Source organism: Cavia porcellus, unplaced genomic scaffold, assembly GCF_034190915.1.
Source record: "Cavia porcellus strain 051 isolate PalLab524CR breed Dunkin Hartley unplaced genomic scaffold, mCavPor4.1 scaffold_5, whole genome shotgun sequence".
NCBI lineage: Eukaryota > Metazoa > Chordata > Mammalia > Rodentia > Caviidae > Cavia > Cavia porcellus.
The window spans coordinates 38,085,293-38,102,293 of NW_026947488.1; the positions used below are offsets into that span (position 1 = coordinate 38,085,293).

A 17,001-nucleotide genomic window follows, 5' to 3' on the forward strand; every position below is an offset into this window, starting at 1 on the left:
CTTCACACTGGATTTTCTGTTTGATAATTCTGACATGTTTATTGTCCATAAATAAATAGGTCTTGATAGCTTAGAAAATAAAGAGCAAAAGCCAAAGATACATTGACATGCAGAGAGGCAATCAGGTCCCTCTCCAAAACTGCAGTGTCAGTGGACCTGAGTGGTTTGTCATGTTTTCATTTTTACAGCGCAAAACAGACCCTGCAGCCTTGCCAATGGTTGCAGCAGTGGATGTTGTGAAATAGAAAAGCAACACATCTAACCAGATCATACAGCCATGAAAAGAATATATACTTTTACTTGAATGCATGCATTCTCTGTGAGCACCTGCATTAAAATAGAATGCATAATCACTGCCCTTCTCCAGAAGAAGCACAAAGCAGTCATAGCTGTGACTCTGGAAACTTTCAAGGGTCAGCAGTTTTAATGAGATTAATATTTTTAAAGCCTCCAAGTGCATGCTATAAACTGAGAGACTAAATATACAAATGAACAATGGCCAGATAATCTCTAACAATAGAACTGATTTAAAACCTGTGTAGCAATGAGCCTGGAAACCAGTGTCAGCTGTGACATACTCAGAATATCAAGGACTTGGTCAGTGAGCATCAGCTTCCCTGTTTTCCATTTCTAGCTGAGGACTGACCAGGGAAAGGAAAATAAGCTCCCAAATCAATAACTTAGAGTGCCCTACTTCTAGTTGGCAGTCTCCAATTGTGCCATGCCAGTGACCTCCAGACACCGGATGCTGGTTCTTTCCTTTTGTTTTTATGAAGGTTTCCCACTTCCTTGCTTGATTATATCAAACTCAAGTGATGATCACTGATATTCTCACCATAGTAACCTCTGAATAAGAAACCTCATTTGGGTGATTCATTTATTTGCACAAAACCCAAAACAAAAATCTTTTCCTTGAACTCTATTCATAATAAAATAGTGGAAGATGTTGATGTCACATTTCAAAGATACTTAAAGAGGAGGTGGTATTTTATAATAATCCATTCCACTTTCTCCTGATGAGCAAAGTTTGGAGACCAAGTACCCTTGTTATTGCTTGCAAATCACTGGGGTTTCTGCAGAGATGTGAGCTCATCTCAAACCCCATTTGTAAACTGGCCACATGTAGCAACTATAAAGTATTTTTTTTCCTACAGGTACACAGGTTAATTCTAGAGCTGATACATAAAGAGGTTTGGTGTGGTAAAGTTCATACCAGTTTGAGAGATTACAGAAAAAATAGGAGAGAATTCTCGTTCTGTTCTTTCTACTGAAGGACACTGGTTATAAAACCTATTAATAAATGTTACTATAGAGAAAAACATTCTATGCTCCAATAAGCTTGGGGAAGGCAATGTTAAATTTCATTAAATAAATTTCTCTACAGCTGTAACTGCTAAGAGCTTCTAATCCTCACAGTGCATGGTGAATCTCCAAGAACTAAAATTCAGTATTTCAGTTATTTCCATATTACTGAGGAAGCATTGTGTAGACCTGATATTCTTCAGAACTTTCTTTGTCAGAAGCAGGAAAGAACCATGTTTGTAGTTTTCATAATCAGGCTGAAGCAGATTGTAGGTTTTGATGGATGAGTCTGGGGTTTTGAAACACTATCTCCTAGATACTACATGCCCATGAGTTAAGATCAGTTTGTGTAAAAGGGCTTATGATCAAGGAAGGTAGGAATATTTGGTATATGAAACTATTTAAAACCAATGTATAACTTTCAACATTGGCTGAACTTTTCTCAAGGTAATTATCAATGCAGTAGTTTACTTTTCTTTAGCTAAAAAACTTGGTATAGCAAGATGGCAGCTGTGTAAAGTCCTTCCATAATCATCTTCCCAAAGATACACCAGGTTTAATAGCTATTTCTTGACCAGCTAACTTTACAAGATGGAAGGAAATCAAGTGAGACACCACAGTGCCTCCATTTAGTATAACAAAACAAAAAGATACACTGAAGAAGGCAGGAAGGAAAGAGTTGCCTACATCACCCCTCCCTTAACTAGTTCATCACAGAGAGAAATGACTTTTAATAGGAGTGAGGGTTAGGTTAGTCATGGTGAAATTCAGTACTGGACAAAAACCTGTGATCCTGATTACAAGTCAGTACCCCTAGACTGAGCTTCTACAATTATATTAGGCCAGGTGACATCTAGGGTGACAGAGTAAGTGGGAAACAAAATCCAAAGCATGAAGGGCTTTGTCATGGAGCCCAGTGCCAGGCCTACTACAGTGAGAGCCAGCACATGGTAGAAGCTGAAGGCCCTGTATGCAGTTGAGAGCTCAAATACAACCTCTAGACCAGCCATGGTGTTAACCAGTCATCTGTGTGCCAGTAAGGGAGACTTGAGATTTGGACTGCTTGAGTTCCAGCCCTAGAATGGGCTAGTGTTATGCCTGCCCTCCTTCTAAAGAAAGCATGCAGGCCCTTGCAGCTGTGTAAGATACAAATTTGACCCCACTTAGTGTCAGCCTTGGTAGTCAATGGACTGTCTTAGCCAATTGCTCAAGCAGTGCAGCTACCACCAGGAGGGTGCTCACAGAAATAGTTCTAGAATACCCTAAGTATCAGACAAGACCTGTGCCATAGTGGAATACACTCAAGTTTGGCCTGCATCACTCCCAGCTGTGGTGTGAGCCATGGTGCACACCAAGACTTGCTCTTTGTAACTGTGAGACTTAGGCACATCCCAGTTTAGTGCCAGTTAGGTAGCCAAGGAACTGACTTCAACATTACTCAGATCATGAGTAACATATGGAGTGCAAGACCACATTAATATGAGAGATTGGTAAGCAAAACACTTTGTCCTAAATCTTAGTGCTGGCCTCATGAAACCTAATAGTGACTGGACTCCCCCCATTAGGCCTGTCATTGCACAAAGTTTGCAGAAGAACTCCAGAACCAGGGGACAACAGGTGACTTCTATTGGGTGGCTATTCCAGCCCATATCACTTGTGGTTAGCTGCAGCAGTCACTGCTAACAAATCTACTTCACCTCTAGGCAATGAACAATAGCATGGTGGTATAGTTTGTGTTTAGAGCCTTCCCTACCCCGCAAGCTTCATGGAATCATGGAGGCAGTTGAATCTAATGTTTGTGATTGGTTTGTTGTCTAGCACTGGGATTCGTGGCGTGAGTACTATACCTGCCCAGGGTCAGGGAGCTGGCATACAGTGTAAGGGCTATAGGAAACATACTTCCTCTTTTTGACTTTTTACTCTTGTTGCTTGTGGATGCCATGAATGGTTGCCCTTCAGCCATACAACCCTGAATAAGAGCCAGCTGAATATGAACTGAAACCTCCAAAAACTGTAAGATAAATAAACTTTTCCTTGCTTCACTTTGGGCAGCAGGTATTTTGTCTTAGCAATGAGAGAAAAATAATCAAGATATGTGGGTTAGGGTGTGATATACTTTTGTGGCAGTGTCAGTGGCCACAAGTGTGACACAGAAGTTTGAGGCTGATCCATCTACAGTGAATTTTCTCAGAGCTGGGCAGAGACCTTTAGAACTTTGCTGCAGGGGGTAATGATGGATAAGGCATCTTGTTTGACCCTGACTCCAAGGAGAAGGTTGTGAGGACAGATTTCTTCTAAGTGTTCTACTGCTTATGATCTATACAATAGAGTATTTGAGGCAAACCTGGGTTTGGATTGCCCTGTAATACTAAAACAGCTACCACACCACCAGCAGATTCCTGCCACATCTACACTCTCTGCTATATACTGCTGAAACATAGGAAATAATCAGCTTAGAATTTCTGGAAAGGCTAGCATACATTAGAAGACTTGCATAAATACCTGCACCTTCAATGCCAGATTGATGACATGCAGAAAAGCATCAATAGCTTTCAGGGCATAATGGCTTCATCTAATACTCAAAATAAGATACCAGAAACTGACTAGGTAGTAACAGATGTCAGAGAACTCTGAGAATTTGAAAGTTGTTTTAAGGATATCAGTGAGCTTAAAGAAAACAGAAATTTAAAGAGATTAAATGAATTAAAGATGTCACACAAATTATTGAGCTGAAAAATACACTCAGCAAAATTGAAAGTATAATAGAAAGCATCCAAACAGGTTAAACAAGAATTAGCAAGCTTGAGGATAGGTAGGCGATATGAAAAGACACATTTGGAGGAACGAAGAAAACTTATGAAAATTTGGGGACAGTATTTAAAAGCAAATATTCAAGTTACTAGAATTTAAGAAGGATATTATAATGTGAAAAAGGTAGAAAGCCTAGTCAAAGAAATGATAGAAAACTCCTCAAATACAGAGATTATGAATATCCAGGTTAAGGAAGGTCAAATGTCACTAGACAAATGTAACCAAATTTATATCAAGAAATGTATAGTCAGACTTTCCAAGATGAGCAGAAAATTCTCAGATCCAAGAAAAAACACAGACAGGTTACCCAAGTTCTTCTTACAGCAAAGTTCTCATCAGAAAACTTACAGGCCAGAAGACAGTGCATGAGATTTTCAGAGTAATGAAGGGAAGAAACCATCAACTGCATCTGCAGTACGCGACAAAGCCAGCCTTTGGAAATAAAGGAGTAAGAAAGACATTCCCAAACTAACAAAAGCTGAGGTGACATGTCTCTGCCAGACCTAGACTACAAGAAATGCTAAACTTAAGGGAATATTGAATAAGAAGAAAACATAAAAATCATTGGTCAGTTATTATGCAAACAAATTGGAATTCTCTAATATTGTAAGCATGGTGTGTAAACCATTTATATCTTTAATATGAAGGCAAAACAGAACCAGTAAAAACAATATTTTAAGGGCCAAGTACCATAGACAGATGTAAAAAGGGACTATAAAAATGTAGAGGAAAGAAATACAAGTTCCATTTTATCACTATAATTTCTCTTTTTCTTTTGTTTCTGTTCTCTATGATCATGTTATGTTATTATTTTAAAATATATTGTTGCAACTAAATGATTTTTTGCAAGCCTAGTAATAGCCATAAAAAATGTTTTACAATAAAAAATCAAAATATTCAGGTTTCAAAATATACATTAGTAAATTACATGACAATCAAAGACTGTAAGAAAGAAAGAAAAAAAGGAACTATAACAAAATGAGAAAACAAGCTACATAATGGCTATAGTATTGTCTAACCTAGCAATACTTATCTTGAATATAAATGGATTCAATTGTCCACTTAAAAGAGTAACTGGGTAGATAAAACAATAAGATCCTTCTATATGTTGCTTACAAGAAACACTTGACATCTAAGAACATAGATACTAAAAGTGAAGGGATGGAAGAAAATATCTTATACAAAGGGAATCCAAAGGAGAGGAGTAACCGTATTTCTGTCAGATAAAATAGACTTTTAATTAAAAGTAGTAAGAAAAAATACCTTCATTTTATGACTAAGGGATTGATTCAGCAAGACAGAGTAATTCTAAATATACATGTACCCAAAATTGGAGCAAGTGAACTTACAAAGAAAATACTAATAGACATAAAAGGATACATAGATTTCAATACAATAATAGTTGTGAGTTTAACACTCCACTTTGAGCAACGGAAAGATCATCTAGACAGAAAATAAGCAGCTAAGTTAAGCTATATCCTCGAATAAATGGATCTAACAGACATCTTCAGAACATTCTAGTCAACAGCTGCCAAATATCTGTTTATCTTCTTAAGACATGGAAAATTCCCCAGATAGATCATATTATAGGCCACAGCCAAGACTCAACAGATTTTGAAAAATCAGAATCATGTTAAGTATGTTTTCTGACCACAATGTAACAAAGCTAGAAAACAACAAGAAAAATTTTGGAAAATATATAAATGCATGAAAATTAACATACTTTAGAATAACCAATGCTTCAAGGAAGAATTAAAGGAAATTTAAAATGTTTTTGAAACAAAAATAGAAACAACATATACAAACGTATGGAGTATGACAAAAATCAGAATTTGTACCTACCAGTGCTCACATCAAATACAAATAGCTTAACCTATCACTACATATCAAGGAACTAGAAAAAATAATCAAGCCCATCAAGAGTAGAAACAATAAAGATCAGAGCAGAAGTAAATAGAAATTAAGAATACTAAACATGAATGAAACAGCTAGTTTTAAAAAAAAAGATAAAATAGAAAAATTCTTACTTACACTAAGAGGAGAGACTACTAAAATTAGAGATTTAAAAGGGAAACCTTACAGCTGACACCAGAGAAATAGAGGCTGTTGAAAACAATGTATGCTATATATTTAATAAATAGAAGTGAACAAATTCTTAAATACATAGGCCTTATTAAGACTGACTCACGAAGAGATAGAAACCTTAAAAAGACAAATAACATGTAATGAAATTGAATAATAAAAATTATCCCCCAAAGAAAAGCCAAGGTCCAGATGAAGTCTACCACATATTTAAACAGCACTAATTCTTCTTAAATTATTCCAATAGATAAAAGAGGAGAAAATTCTCTAAATATATTCTATCAGGCCAGCATTACTCTGCTACCAAAACCAAATAAAGTCACAACTAAAACCAAAACTATCCTTGATAAACATAGATGTAAAATTCCCCAAAAATGCTAGAACAAAGTCCCACAGCTCAATAAAATGATTGTTCATCATAAGGAGATGGAATTCATCTTAGAGATGCAGGAATGGATCAATACGTGCAAATCAACATGGTAACCACAACCACAGAATGATGCACAAAAACTGTATGGTCATAGTACTACATACAGAAAAGTCATTTGGTAAAATTCAGTATCTCTTCATAAAAATACTGAACAAATTAGATATAGAAGAACATACCTCAACATAATAAAGGCCATTTATAATAAGCCAGCCTCTAATGTTACACAGAATGGTGAAAATCTGAAAGCTTTATAAGATCTGGAACAAGACAAAGATGCCTACTTTCATCACTTTTGTTCAACACAAAGCAATCAGGCAAGAAGAGTGAAGAGGGCATCCCAACTGGAGAAGCCAAACTCCCACTGTTGGAGATGGCAAGATCTTGTATGCACATAACTCTAAAAACTATTAGAAATAATAAATTCAGCAAAGTTGAAAGATGCAAAGCTAACAGAAAAATCAGTGCTATTGTTATCTTTACAATAGTTACAAAAATAAAATTAAGCAATTTGGTAATGAAAGAGTTCTACAATGAAAATTATACACCAGGGATGAAAGCGAAGACAAATTGGAAAGGTTTCAGTGTGCATAGATTTAAAATAAAAAACAAAAAACAAAAACCAATATGGTTAATATGCCCATACCATTCAGAATAATTTAAAGATTCGTTTTTATTTTATTTTGTTTTTTTTTTTTGTCTTTTTGAGACTGGCTCTCATTGTACAATTCAGGCTGGCCTTGAGCTCACTTTGTAACCCAGGCTGGTCTTAAATTCGTAACAATGCTCCTGCCTCAGCCTCCCGAGTGCTGAGATTACAGAGGTGTACCATCACACCTGGCTAAAGATTCACTTTTATTCACAAAAAATACTAATGGTAGTCTTCACAGAATTTGAAAGGATGTAAAATTTATATGGAACTATAAAAAATAAACCTAAAATAACCAATCTCGTTTTGAGCAAAAATATCAAAGCAAAAGGTATACTGCTTCACTTAAAAACATACTTCACATCTTAGTAATCAAACAGCATAGTTTAGGCATTGAACACATAGATCATAGGAATAGGCTAGAGAGCCTAGAATTAAGCCCAGATATCTATATCTCTTTTGACAAAGATGTTAAGGCTCTTCATTGGAGAAAGAATGGTCTTCTCAATAAATGGTGTGGGAAAAATTGGACAGCCACATGCAGAAGAATGAAACTAGATCTCTACCTCTCACCTTATTCAAAGATCAATTCAAATCATATAAAATTTAAATGTACGATCTAAAACTGTGAAAATCCTGGAAGAGAACATAGAGGAAATACTTTAAGACACTGAGTGAGCTAACTTTATTTATGTTTTTTAGTAAAGGATTCCCCAAAAGCAAAATAGACACACGTGATTACATCAAATTAAAATTTCTGCACAGGGCCAGGGATTTAGCTCAGCACCATAAGCGCCTACCTGGCAAGCACGAGGTTGTGAGTTTGATCCCTAGTACAAAAAATCAAAAACAAAAACCTAAAACACTTCTGCACAACAAAAGAAATAACAAAGGGAGGATGACATACACAATGGATAAAAGTATTTGCCTGCTATGTATATGTAAGAAACTCCAAAGACTCAATAGCAAAATAAATAAAAACCCCAAAACTAATTAGAAACAGGTAATACATCCAAATTCCGCCCCCCCCAAGACACACAAATAGTCAAGAGTTACATGAAAAAATGCTCAACATCATTCTTCATCAGGGCAATGCAAATTAAAACCACAACACCATCTCACTGCAGTCAGAATCGCTGTCATCAAAAAGACTAATGACCACAAGCACTATGAGGACATGGAAAAAAGAGAACCCTCAGTCGTCGTTGGTAAGAATGAAAATTAGTACATGCATTATAAAAAGCATTAAGAAAGTTTCTCCAAAAACTAAGAGTAGAACTACCACATGACCCAGAAATCACGATGGGATATATACCCTACAGAAACAAATTTGATGTGTCAAAGAGTCCTCTCCACTTTGTTGTTCATGGTAACATGATTAACAAAGGCTGAGAAATAAAAACAACCTAAGTGTTTGAATATGTGATGAATAAGTGGATGAATATGTGGGACATAGACACAGTGGAATTCTATTTGGCCATGAAACTGAAGTGTGTCATTAGTAACAGCATGGATGAAACTAGAGATCACTATTTAAGTAAAATAAATCACCCATAGGAAGACAAATGCACAGTGATCTCATTCATATGTAGCATGTAAAGAAGCTGATCTCATAAACTGAGTGTAGGATGGTAGTTACCAAGCAGAGTAGGGGCAGATGGAGGAATGTTGACTAGTTAGATTACAGCAAGAAGTTCTACAGTGCTATTGCGTGCTAGGGCGACTAAGAAAACAATGCACTGTGCATTTCAAAAACTTGGAAGAAAGGAATTTTAAAGTTCTCATAATAAAGATTTGAAGAGATATACTTAACCTCATTTAAACATTACACAATGTATACATGTATTGAAACACAAAACATATGGTATTCTATTAATATATACAATTTTTATATGTATAACTTAAAATTAAACTAAGATAGTGTAAACAGTTGACTACTTGACTAATTATGGTTGTCCTAAACTACCATTATTGTGGTACCTAAACTAATAATGGTTTTGCCTAAACTACTATTATTTTTCTAATGTAAGAAGTGGTACTTCAAAGATGCTCGTAATTGTTTAGGGGCAAGGGATAGTAACATGTCTGAAGCTCAAAATCTTAAGATGCCTTCAAAATTAGACATGAATAAAGATTTTTATAACCTTTTTTTGTTTTGATTTTTGTTACCAGGGATTGAATTCAGGAACTTGCACTTGCCAGCAGGTTCTTGTGCTGCTGAGCTATATCATTGGTATATAATCTTATTTTTAAAGTGTTAAGGAGCCACTATGTTTTTGGCCAAGACATGTGATACGATACAGTGAAATAAAGTAATAATGAAGGTTCAAGAGCAATTTCAGTCCTAATTTGAGTTAGGGTTCCCTAGCAGTGAGGCCAACCTTCTGCAGAAGTGAGTGATACTCTGTGAATTTCACCAGGTAACTTTAGTTGAGCCTTGGAATTGCCCATTGTGGCCTCAATATTACAAAGTTTGTTCAAAGCAAGGAATGTGCTATTTTAAAACACGCTAGTGTTTAAAAAAAAAAAAAAGCTGCTATTTTTGTCATTTCCCAGCAGAATATGGTTTTTGATTCATAGACTAGTGTGTTCTCTTACTCCTGGATTGCGTGCAGAAAATGTGTCAGATTTACGGTTCAGAGACTTACCATCAGGACTTGTACCAGTTTCTGTGTCACTGGAGCCCTGGCTTTTCTCGGAAGCTGCAGGTGTGTCCTCACCTATAACAGCAACAAGGAAAGATGATCAGCCTTGATTAGAGAATTATAACAGCCTTACTGCCAATTGTTCTGTCACCCTCCATTGTCCTCTTACATTTAAAAATACTCCTGGGATTCAGCTTCTTTTGCAGAGAAGGTTAAAGGAGGAAACAGTGGGTAGAGTTGCCTGAATACTTTAACGCTGTCTTCTACGTTCTCTTTAATTTGTGAGACAATCACATATATTTATACATACATACATACATGCATACATAGAGTCTCTCAAATTAGAAATCTGGCAGAATAAAAGCAAGAGAATGTGGCTTAATCAGCACAATGTACAATTTAAATTTAGGGAAGTGAGTGTGTGTCTGAGACAGAGGGAGAATTTAACCTTTGAAAAGAAGAAAGTAAAACTTATTTTGCTGTAGGCATGTCTGAAAATGGAAAGATCTATCCTCTGGACAGGGAGGCTTTTGGTGGCTATTGTTTAGACACAAATGAGAGATGGAGTTGGCTTCCTAGGAGACCTTCCCAGATGCTTGCGGATGGCTGATGATCCAGTCTGAGCTCATTTCACAGTGACCACCCTGCCTGGGCAGCTTCACAAGGTGAGACCCCATTCACCATAGTCAGAGCTGCAATGTGCTTAAGTTTAGCAGGGAGGCACTGTTTTCCTACCCTGTGAAATCTTCCAGATATTCCAAAGGACAACACCTTTTTACTTCTTAATCATCAATTACATTTTCATAATTGATGAAAACAACCAGGAAAGCAAGTGCATTTTAAAAATCAACCAGGAAAGCAAGTGCATTTTAAAAATAAATATGAATAGAGATAAAATGCTAGAAAACCATTTCATTTTTGTTATGTACAGTATTATAGGGCAGAGAGTACATTAGGCTTGGTGTCCCTGCTGGCGAGTATTAAGGAAGGATGCAAAAGATCCATTTGGTAATCTTTTCAAAGAGGTGAGCTTCAAAAGTAAAATCTGCACTCTGTAATTCTTTGCGGAAACTAGCAACTCAGAGGTGGCCATACTCTGAGCCTGAGAGGGTAGACAGTATATAGGTCAGGAGAAAAGATGAAGAAAGCTGTTTTAGATTTGAGGTCTCAAGAAAAGGATCACTCTGAAGGGATGTTTGCATTGCGTGTGAGGCGGAGGACTGGGAAGTAGAAGAGTGGACATTTGGGAGACCTTAATGTAGAGTAACACTGATGAAAGGAGATTAGATAAGATACCCAGGAAAGCACACACAAGATGGAAAAAAATGACCCAACACCCTTCAGTGGCAACAGGACAGTCACTGGGCCCCTGAGTTCTTTCTATTAGTTCCTGAGGATGAGATTGGGAAAGGAAAGCAAAACTTGAGAGCTCCAGCTAAATCTGTGGACATTGTATCACACATCTCATAGCTCTGACAATTCCGGAAGATATGTCAGTTTCCAATTGTTCGTCAACACGCCCCTTTGCACAAAACAACACTGATGACCTCCTCTAACCTTGGGAAAAGTTTGCTACTTAAAACATAGAACTAGTCAGGGAAAAAAAGGGAATTACTTGCCTTCAACAATTTTGGAATAAATATACTAATAATATAGGAAATGTTTATAAAAAGTTATAAATTGAAAATATTAGCACCTTTATCATGAAGGGTTAATTATCATTAATAAACAAAGAGCATCTGAAAATAGAAATAGAGATCGATAACTTAATAGAAAAGTATATAAAAAATTTGATAGTTCATTTGAAAAGCAATAGTAATGACTTGCAAAAATAATGAAAAGATGATTCACTTTACTAAGAAGAAAAGAAATAGAAGTTAAAATTATTTCCGACCAAGGTTGCCTGTCATACAGAGTGATCCTCCTACAAAGGACAGCTAGAGGCACTGGACAGATTATTACAAACAGTGGTGCCATCAGAGAGCAGGGAAGGGGAGCTGACATCTCACCTGTACTAAAGACAGCTTCCGGATGCCTTTGAGGGTGGAGAGGACGCCACATCAGTATGAAGTAACCTGATAAAGTCCTCAGGCTTTGTGTGGGGTCCCCTGAAGGACTATACCCTGGGGGTGATGATGAACTCAAACTAAATCAGCTTGTATAAAAATTTAAGACCAACTTTTAACCAAAATAATTCCTGCTTGAATTACAGTTTTCTCTTCTACCACCTATCACAAGTGAAAATAAATCTTCTTTGGAGGAAGATTAAAACTATTTGAAGCTTAAATTATCCCTATAGTTTTTCAAACACAGTGACTAACATTCAATGAAAAATTACTGAGGATTCCAAAGGTTGAAGAACAAATCACTGAAAACTAAGGAAATAAAAAAGACAACACAGAGAGACACAACAGAGACCCAGTTGTGTAGACACAACTTCAGTGGTTAGTGTGCTTAAATTGAATGCAAAGTGTAAGAATTTTAATGGCAAAGAAGTTTATTAGAAAACTGGACCTATTGAAGTGAGAACTGGACCAAAAAAAGTTCAATAGATGAATCTGACAGCATACAGACACAGTCGAAGGGATCAATAAATTGCAAGCTAGATCAGAAGAAAACATGAAAAATACAGATAACAGTATTGAAGACACACGAAATAGGAACTATCCTATGTATAATCCGGTAATTTTTTTTTTTTTTTTTGTCTTTTTCCTTTTTATCGGTACCAGGGATCGAACTCACGACTGCTGGCTTGCAAGGCAGGTGCTTATGCCACTGAGCTAAATCCCCAGCCCCTGAATCCAATAAAATATAAGAGAGACAATTTGCTAAAATCAATGGACAATGTAGTAGGAAACCTGTTTGATAAAATATATCAAATGTTTCAAGGATCTCATAACACTAAGGAAACTTAATTCATAACAAACCACTCAGGCCAATCACTGTAAAATTGTTGAAAACAAAGCTTAAGAAAAATATAAAATTATGTTGTGAGATCATTAACTTTAGAACCACAATAGTACCTTAAATGAGTTGCAACTGAATTAATTAATGGAATCCAGAGGCCATACAATGGCATCTTATAAGCACTGAAAATAGAATCTTTGCCATCAGATTCCATATTCAATGAAAACTTTTCAAATTTGAGTTTGAAATAAACTTTTCAGGGCAGGTAACCTGAGAACTTGATATTAACAGGTCTCTACTGAGGTAATACTTCCCTTACACTAAAAAGTTCCAGGTAGATTATAAACTAACTGTAAAAGATAACATAGAAGAGATGACTTCACATCATTAGGCAAATATTCCTAAATGGAAAAAAAGCATCCACTAACTATTAAGTCTTTTAAAAAAATGTTAAATTAGCAATATAATGTTTATAAAAACACATCATTAAGAGTGGTAAAGATTCTTGTACAGAGTACCTGAAGAAATAAATATACCATATAGCATAAAAGTCAGAGTACTCAGCAGAAAATGGGCAAGACAAAAACAAGCATGTCATGAGACAGGGTATCTTGGCTAGTCACTGAGGTTTCTGAACGACTTAGCAATTCTCATAGCATGTGAAAAAAAAGCCTGGACTTTTTCACTAGTGAAATGACTATAAACTGTTAGGACTCCTTGTCTAACTCTCCCAGGTGCCATCAGAACTAATTACAACAGAACATTATTGTTTTTTAATAAGAAATGATTATGATAGAAGGAAAATCAATATAACTAATTTTACCTAAGTATTACTTCCTTGAATGTCTTGTTAGGATTCTTGCTTTTGATGGAATCTACAAGATGGGATCCACAGGAATGTCTAGTTAGGATTCTTGCTTTTGATGGCTGACAACAAGGATTTTCAAAGCAATCTCTTAAAACAATGAATACTAACAGCCCTGGGGCCATTACTGTGACAGACCCCTTAAGTATGATGCAGAACTCTCTTTCAGATAGATAAAATGCTAATCTATCAAATGCTACTCTGTGAAAATGAGAGGATGCGAAACACTTATAGGACCTACTTAAAACATGGAGAAAGTTGAAGAAACCAAAATCTAAAAGGCAAATTAGTAAACACTAAACTTTTAAAGTTGCTTGCCTTCTCTCTGTCTTTTTTACCTCATTATTTTGTAATAGAATGTGAGAAGTGTTGAGCTTTGCTACTGCATTGGCACAGATTAGCATGACATGTGATGGCAGTTTTGAAATCACAACAGAGAGAAAGAAAAGCCACAGAACAAATTGTAGCTCTACATACTGCTAAATTCCTGGGGCAAGGAAAGACATTGTTTATTTGATCTTCTTTCATGGAGCCTAAAGGTCTTTCTGGGAGATATTATCTGCTTAGCACATAAGTATACATGAGGTCTGCTTGTATGAGTGTACATGTAACATGACTATATAGCTTTATGTACACACTGGCAATACTTACATGAATTTGCATGTGTGTATGTGGATTTTTGTGCATATATGTGTTGTGTATTTGAAAAAGGGGGAAAAAGTAACAGTTATTTTTTATTTTGACATAAATGTGGAACTGGCTTTTATCCTACTGGGTCCTGGAGAAATCAGTCCATTTTGCATAGACAACAGACTCTGATCAAAACACAAATTGCCTGTATAGCTCATTCCAGTTTGCATGCACCCCCAACCTCCGATTTTGATGGCCACTGCTTGGAACACACATGAGAAGTATATTTCAGGGCTCTTAGCAGGAGATAAAAGATACTGAAACATGAAGAGCCTGGGAGGTTCAATACCATTTTCATTTTCAATTACCAACTGCAACTGTACTCCACAAAGCCTTGATTACGGCAACCTTTTGTAGGTCAGTGGCAGAACACAAAAAGCAATAAACAGAGCAGTACCATCGCAGGAGAAAAGATACCAAGATGCAAATGAAATATAGTTAACCAGGTTTTTAAAAATACATGAACATGTAAAGATGTTAAAGGGTCCTCCAAGATTTTCTTTGGAGATTTGTATACTTTATACAGCAAATAACAGTGCAAATAATTATTTTTCAGAATATGTAGCTACATAGATATGGGTGCAGACAGCAGACCTGTCCGGGTTCAGGTGCATTGAAACAAAGCAGTGGTGATTCAGACGAAGTGTGCTTGCATCGTATCTACATTACAACTTTGTTATTAACATAATAACTTACATAGAAATGCTTACTGTGTACTTACCAACCCCATGGGAATTCACTTCATGTTTCTTGACATTCGTTTTAGCCACAAAATTTGTTTTGGCCAATGAAATATTAGCAGAATTGAGTCAAGGGGAGACTTGAAATATACTTGTACATTTCGGGCTTTTCCTTTTTGTTCCTTTCATCCCAAGAACATGACTTTGGTTGGTCCAATGAGGCTGACACCAGGATTCAATACGTCTGACAGACTGACTGGCCTGGGTTACTTGTATTGATGCTAACGTTACTCAGCAAAAGAGTAGGTATTTTACAGAATCAACCTTAAAAGTAGATAATTCTTATTTTAAATCTCTGAAATTAAGGATGGTTTGATATGCATCATTATTGCATACATGCATCATTGTAGCATGTTATTACATATTTTGCTAACATACTTTGTACATTTTAATGTGTTTAATACTAAAATTGTTTCTTACTTTCATCCTATAGAAGTTATAGTTATAAAACATTATGATTTGTGCCTGATTTGTTAGCTCACAATAATAATATATATAATTTCTATAATAATGAAATAATCTTCCTGCAATAATTATGCATGAACAAAACTTTGAGAAATATTGAATTAATTTACACAGGAGCCACACAGGGTGGTACACACCTGTGAATTCAAACCCATTTTAATGACTTAGCCCTGTCTCAAAAAAAAAATATTTTTAAAAGTTTTGGGAATGTAGCCAAGTGCAGAGGCCCTAAATTCAGTCCCCTGTGCTGGGGGGAAATAAGTGCACAGAGGTGTAGCCATTTGGACTAACTTTGTTGACTTCTTATGGTACGAAAAGGAAAGAAAACGAGCTCTAAAGTGTAGGGCCTCTGTCGCAAAGGTTTAACTCCCCAGCTCAGATGGAAGAGGCTGTTATTCCACATGCATAGGCACCAATTTAGTACTTAAGAGGCTTTGGTTCTTTTCAAGCTACTGATCGTTAGGCAAGATGAGCTCAATTAGACCTTACTTTACCCTGGACTAGCAAGTTCACTGTGTAGGTGTAGAATCCAAGTGCAGCTAAGTAAAAAGAGATCAAAGACCAATTTAATGGAGAGAGACTGTCATTGTAAACACAGGACTGGAAGAGAGGCTGAATTTCTGGGCTGCACTATGTAATAATGCTACCAAATTGATCTATGCAGTCAAATCATCAACACTGTTTAACGTTATCTAAATTTCAAGCTATGTTAAATCTCAAAAGTGCTATTGGTTTTCTGCATTGTATTGTTCCTTTATAACTTCTTATCTAAAACTAGCTTTCTTATATTTGAGATTAAAAAAATCAAAAATAAAATGTCACACATCTGTTTTCTGTTTTTTGTTTTGGAAAGAGACTCACTCTTTTCACCCTGATCAAGACACATTGGTCTCCCATTAAAAAGATCAAATTTCAGGCTAGGCACAGCGGTGAATGTCTGTAATCCTAGCACTCATGAGGCTGAGGCAGGAGGCTCATCAGTTCCAGGCCAGCTTGGGCTATGTAGCTAGCGCAACAACCTGGGCTGCACAGGGAGAGCCAGTCTAAAAAACACAAGCAAAACTAAAAATTCAGATACAAATTTCCTTGACATGGTTCTATTTTCTTTCAGTCTTTGTTTTTTAATGTGTTTGTGATGCCTAATGACCACATTCTTTGGGGGAAATTGGTACAAATGCATGTCCCATCTTCATTCTGAGTTCTCATCATCCTCATCTTTAGATCCTTGTCCCTTCTTCAGAAAGCCTACATCTCCATGTACTTATTTATATTATTTAAATCATTTACTTTTAATGACATTTTGGATTTCATGTGCCAAGAGTGCATTATTTTTTGTCAGAGGCTGATCTTTACATTCTTGAACTACAAACATAATAAGTCAACTGCTTTTAAACCTGATCTGGGTATTTCCGGTTTCA

General features: G+C 36.2%; 1 protein-coding gene across 2 annotated transcripts in view; it reads right to left on the minus strand.

The window, feature by feature from the left end:
• The window catches only part of Macrod2 (mono-ADP ribosylhydrolase 2), a 1,970,011-nt gene that overhangs the window by 9,845 nt on the left and 1,943,165 nt on the right, over positions 1-17,001 (minus strand). For both annotated transcript variants that reach the window (XM_063248672.1, XM_063248671.1), the window contains one exon: positions 9,920-9,991. In XM_063248672.1, coding sequence (XP_063104742.1) covers positions 9,920-9,991 — 72 coding nt within the window. The remainder of the gene's footprint in view (positions 1-9,919; positions 9,992-17,001) is intronic.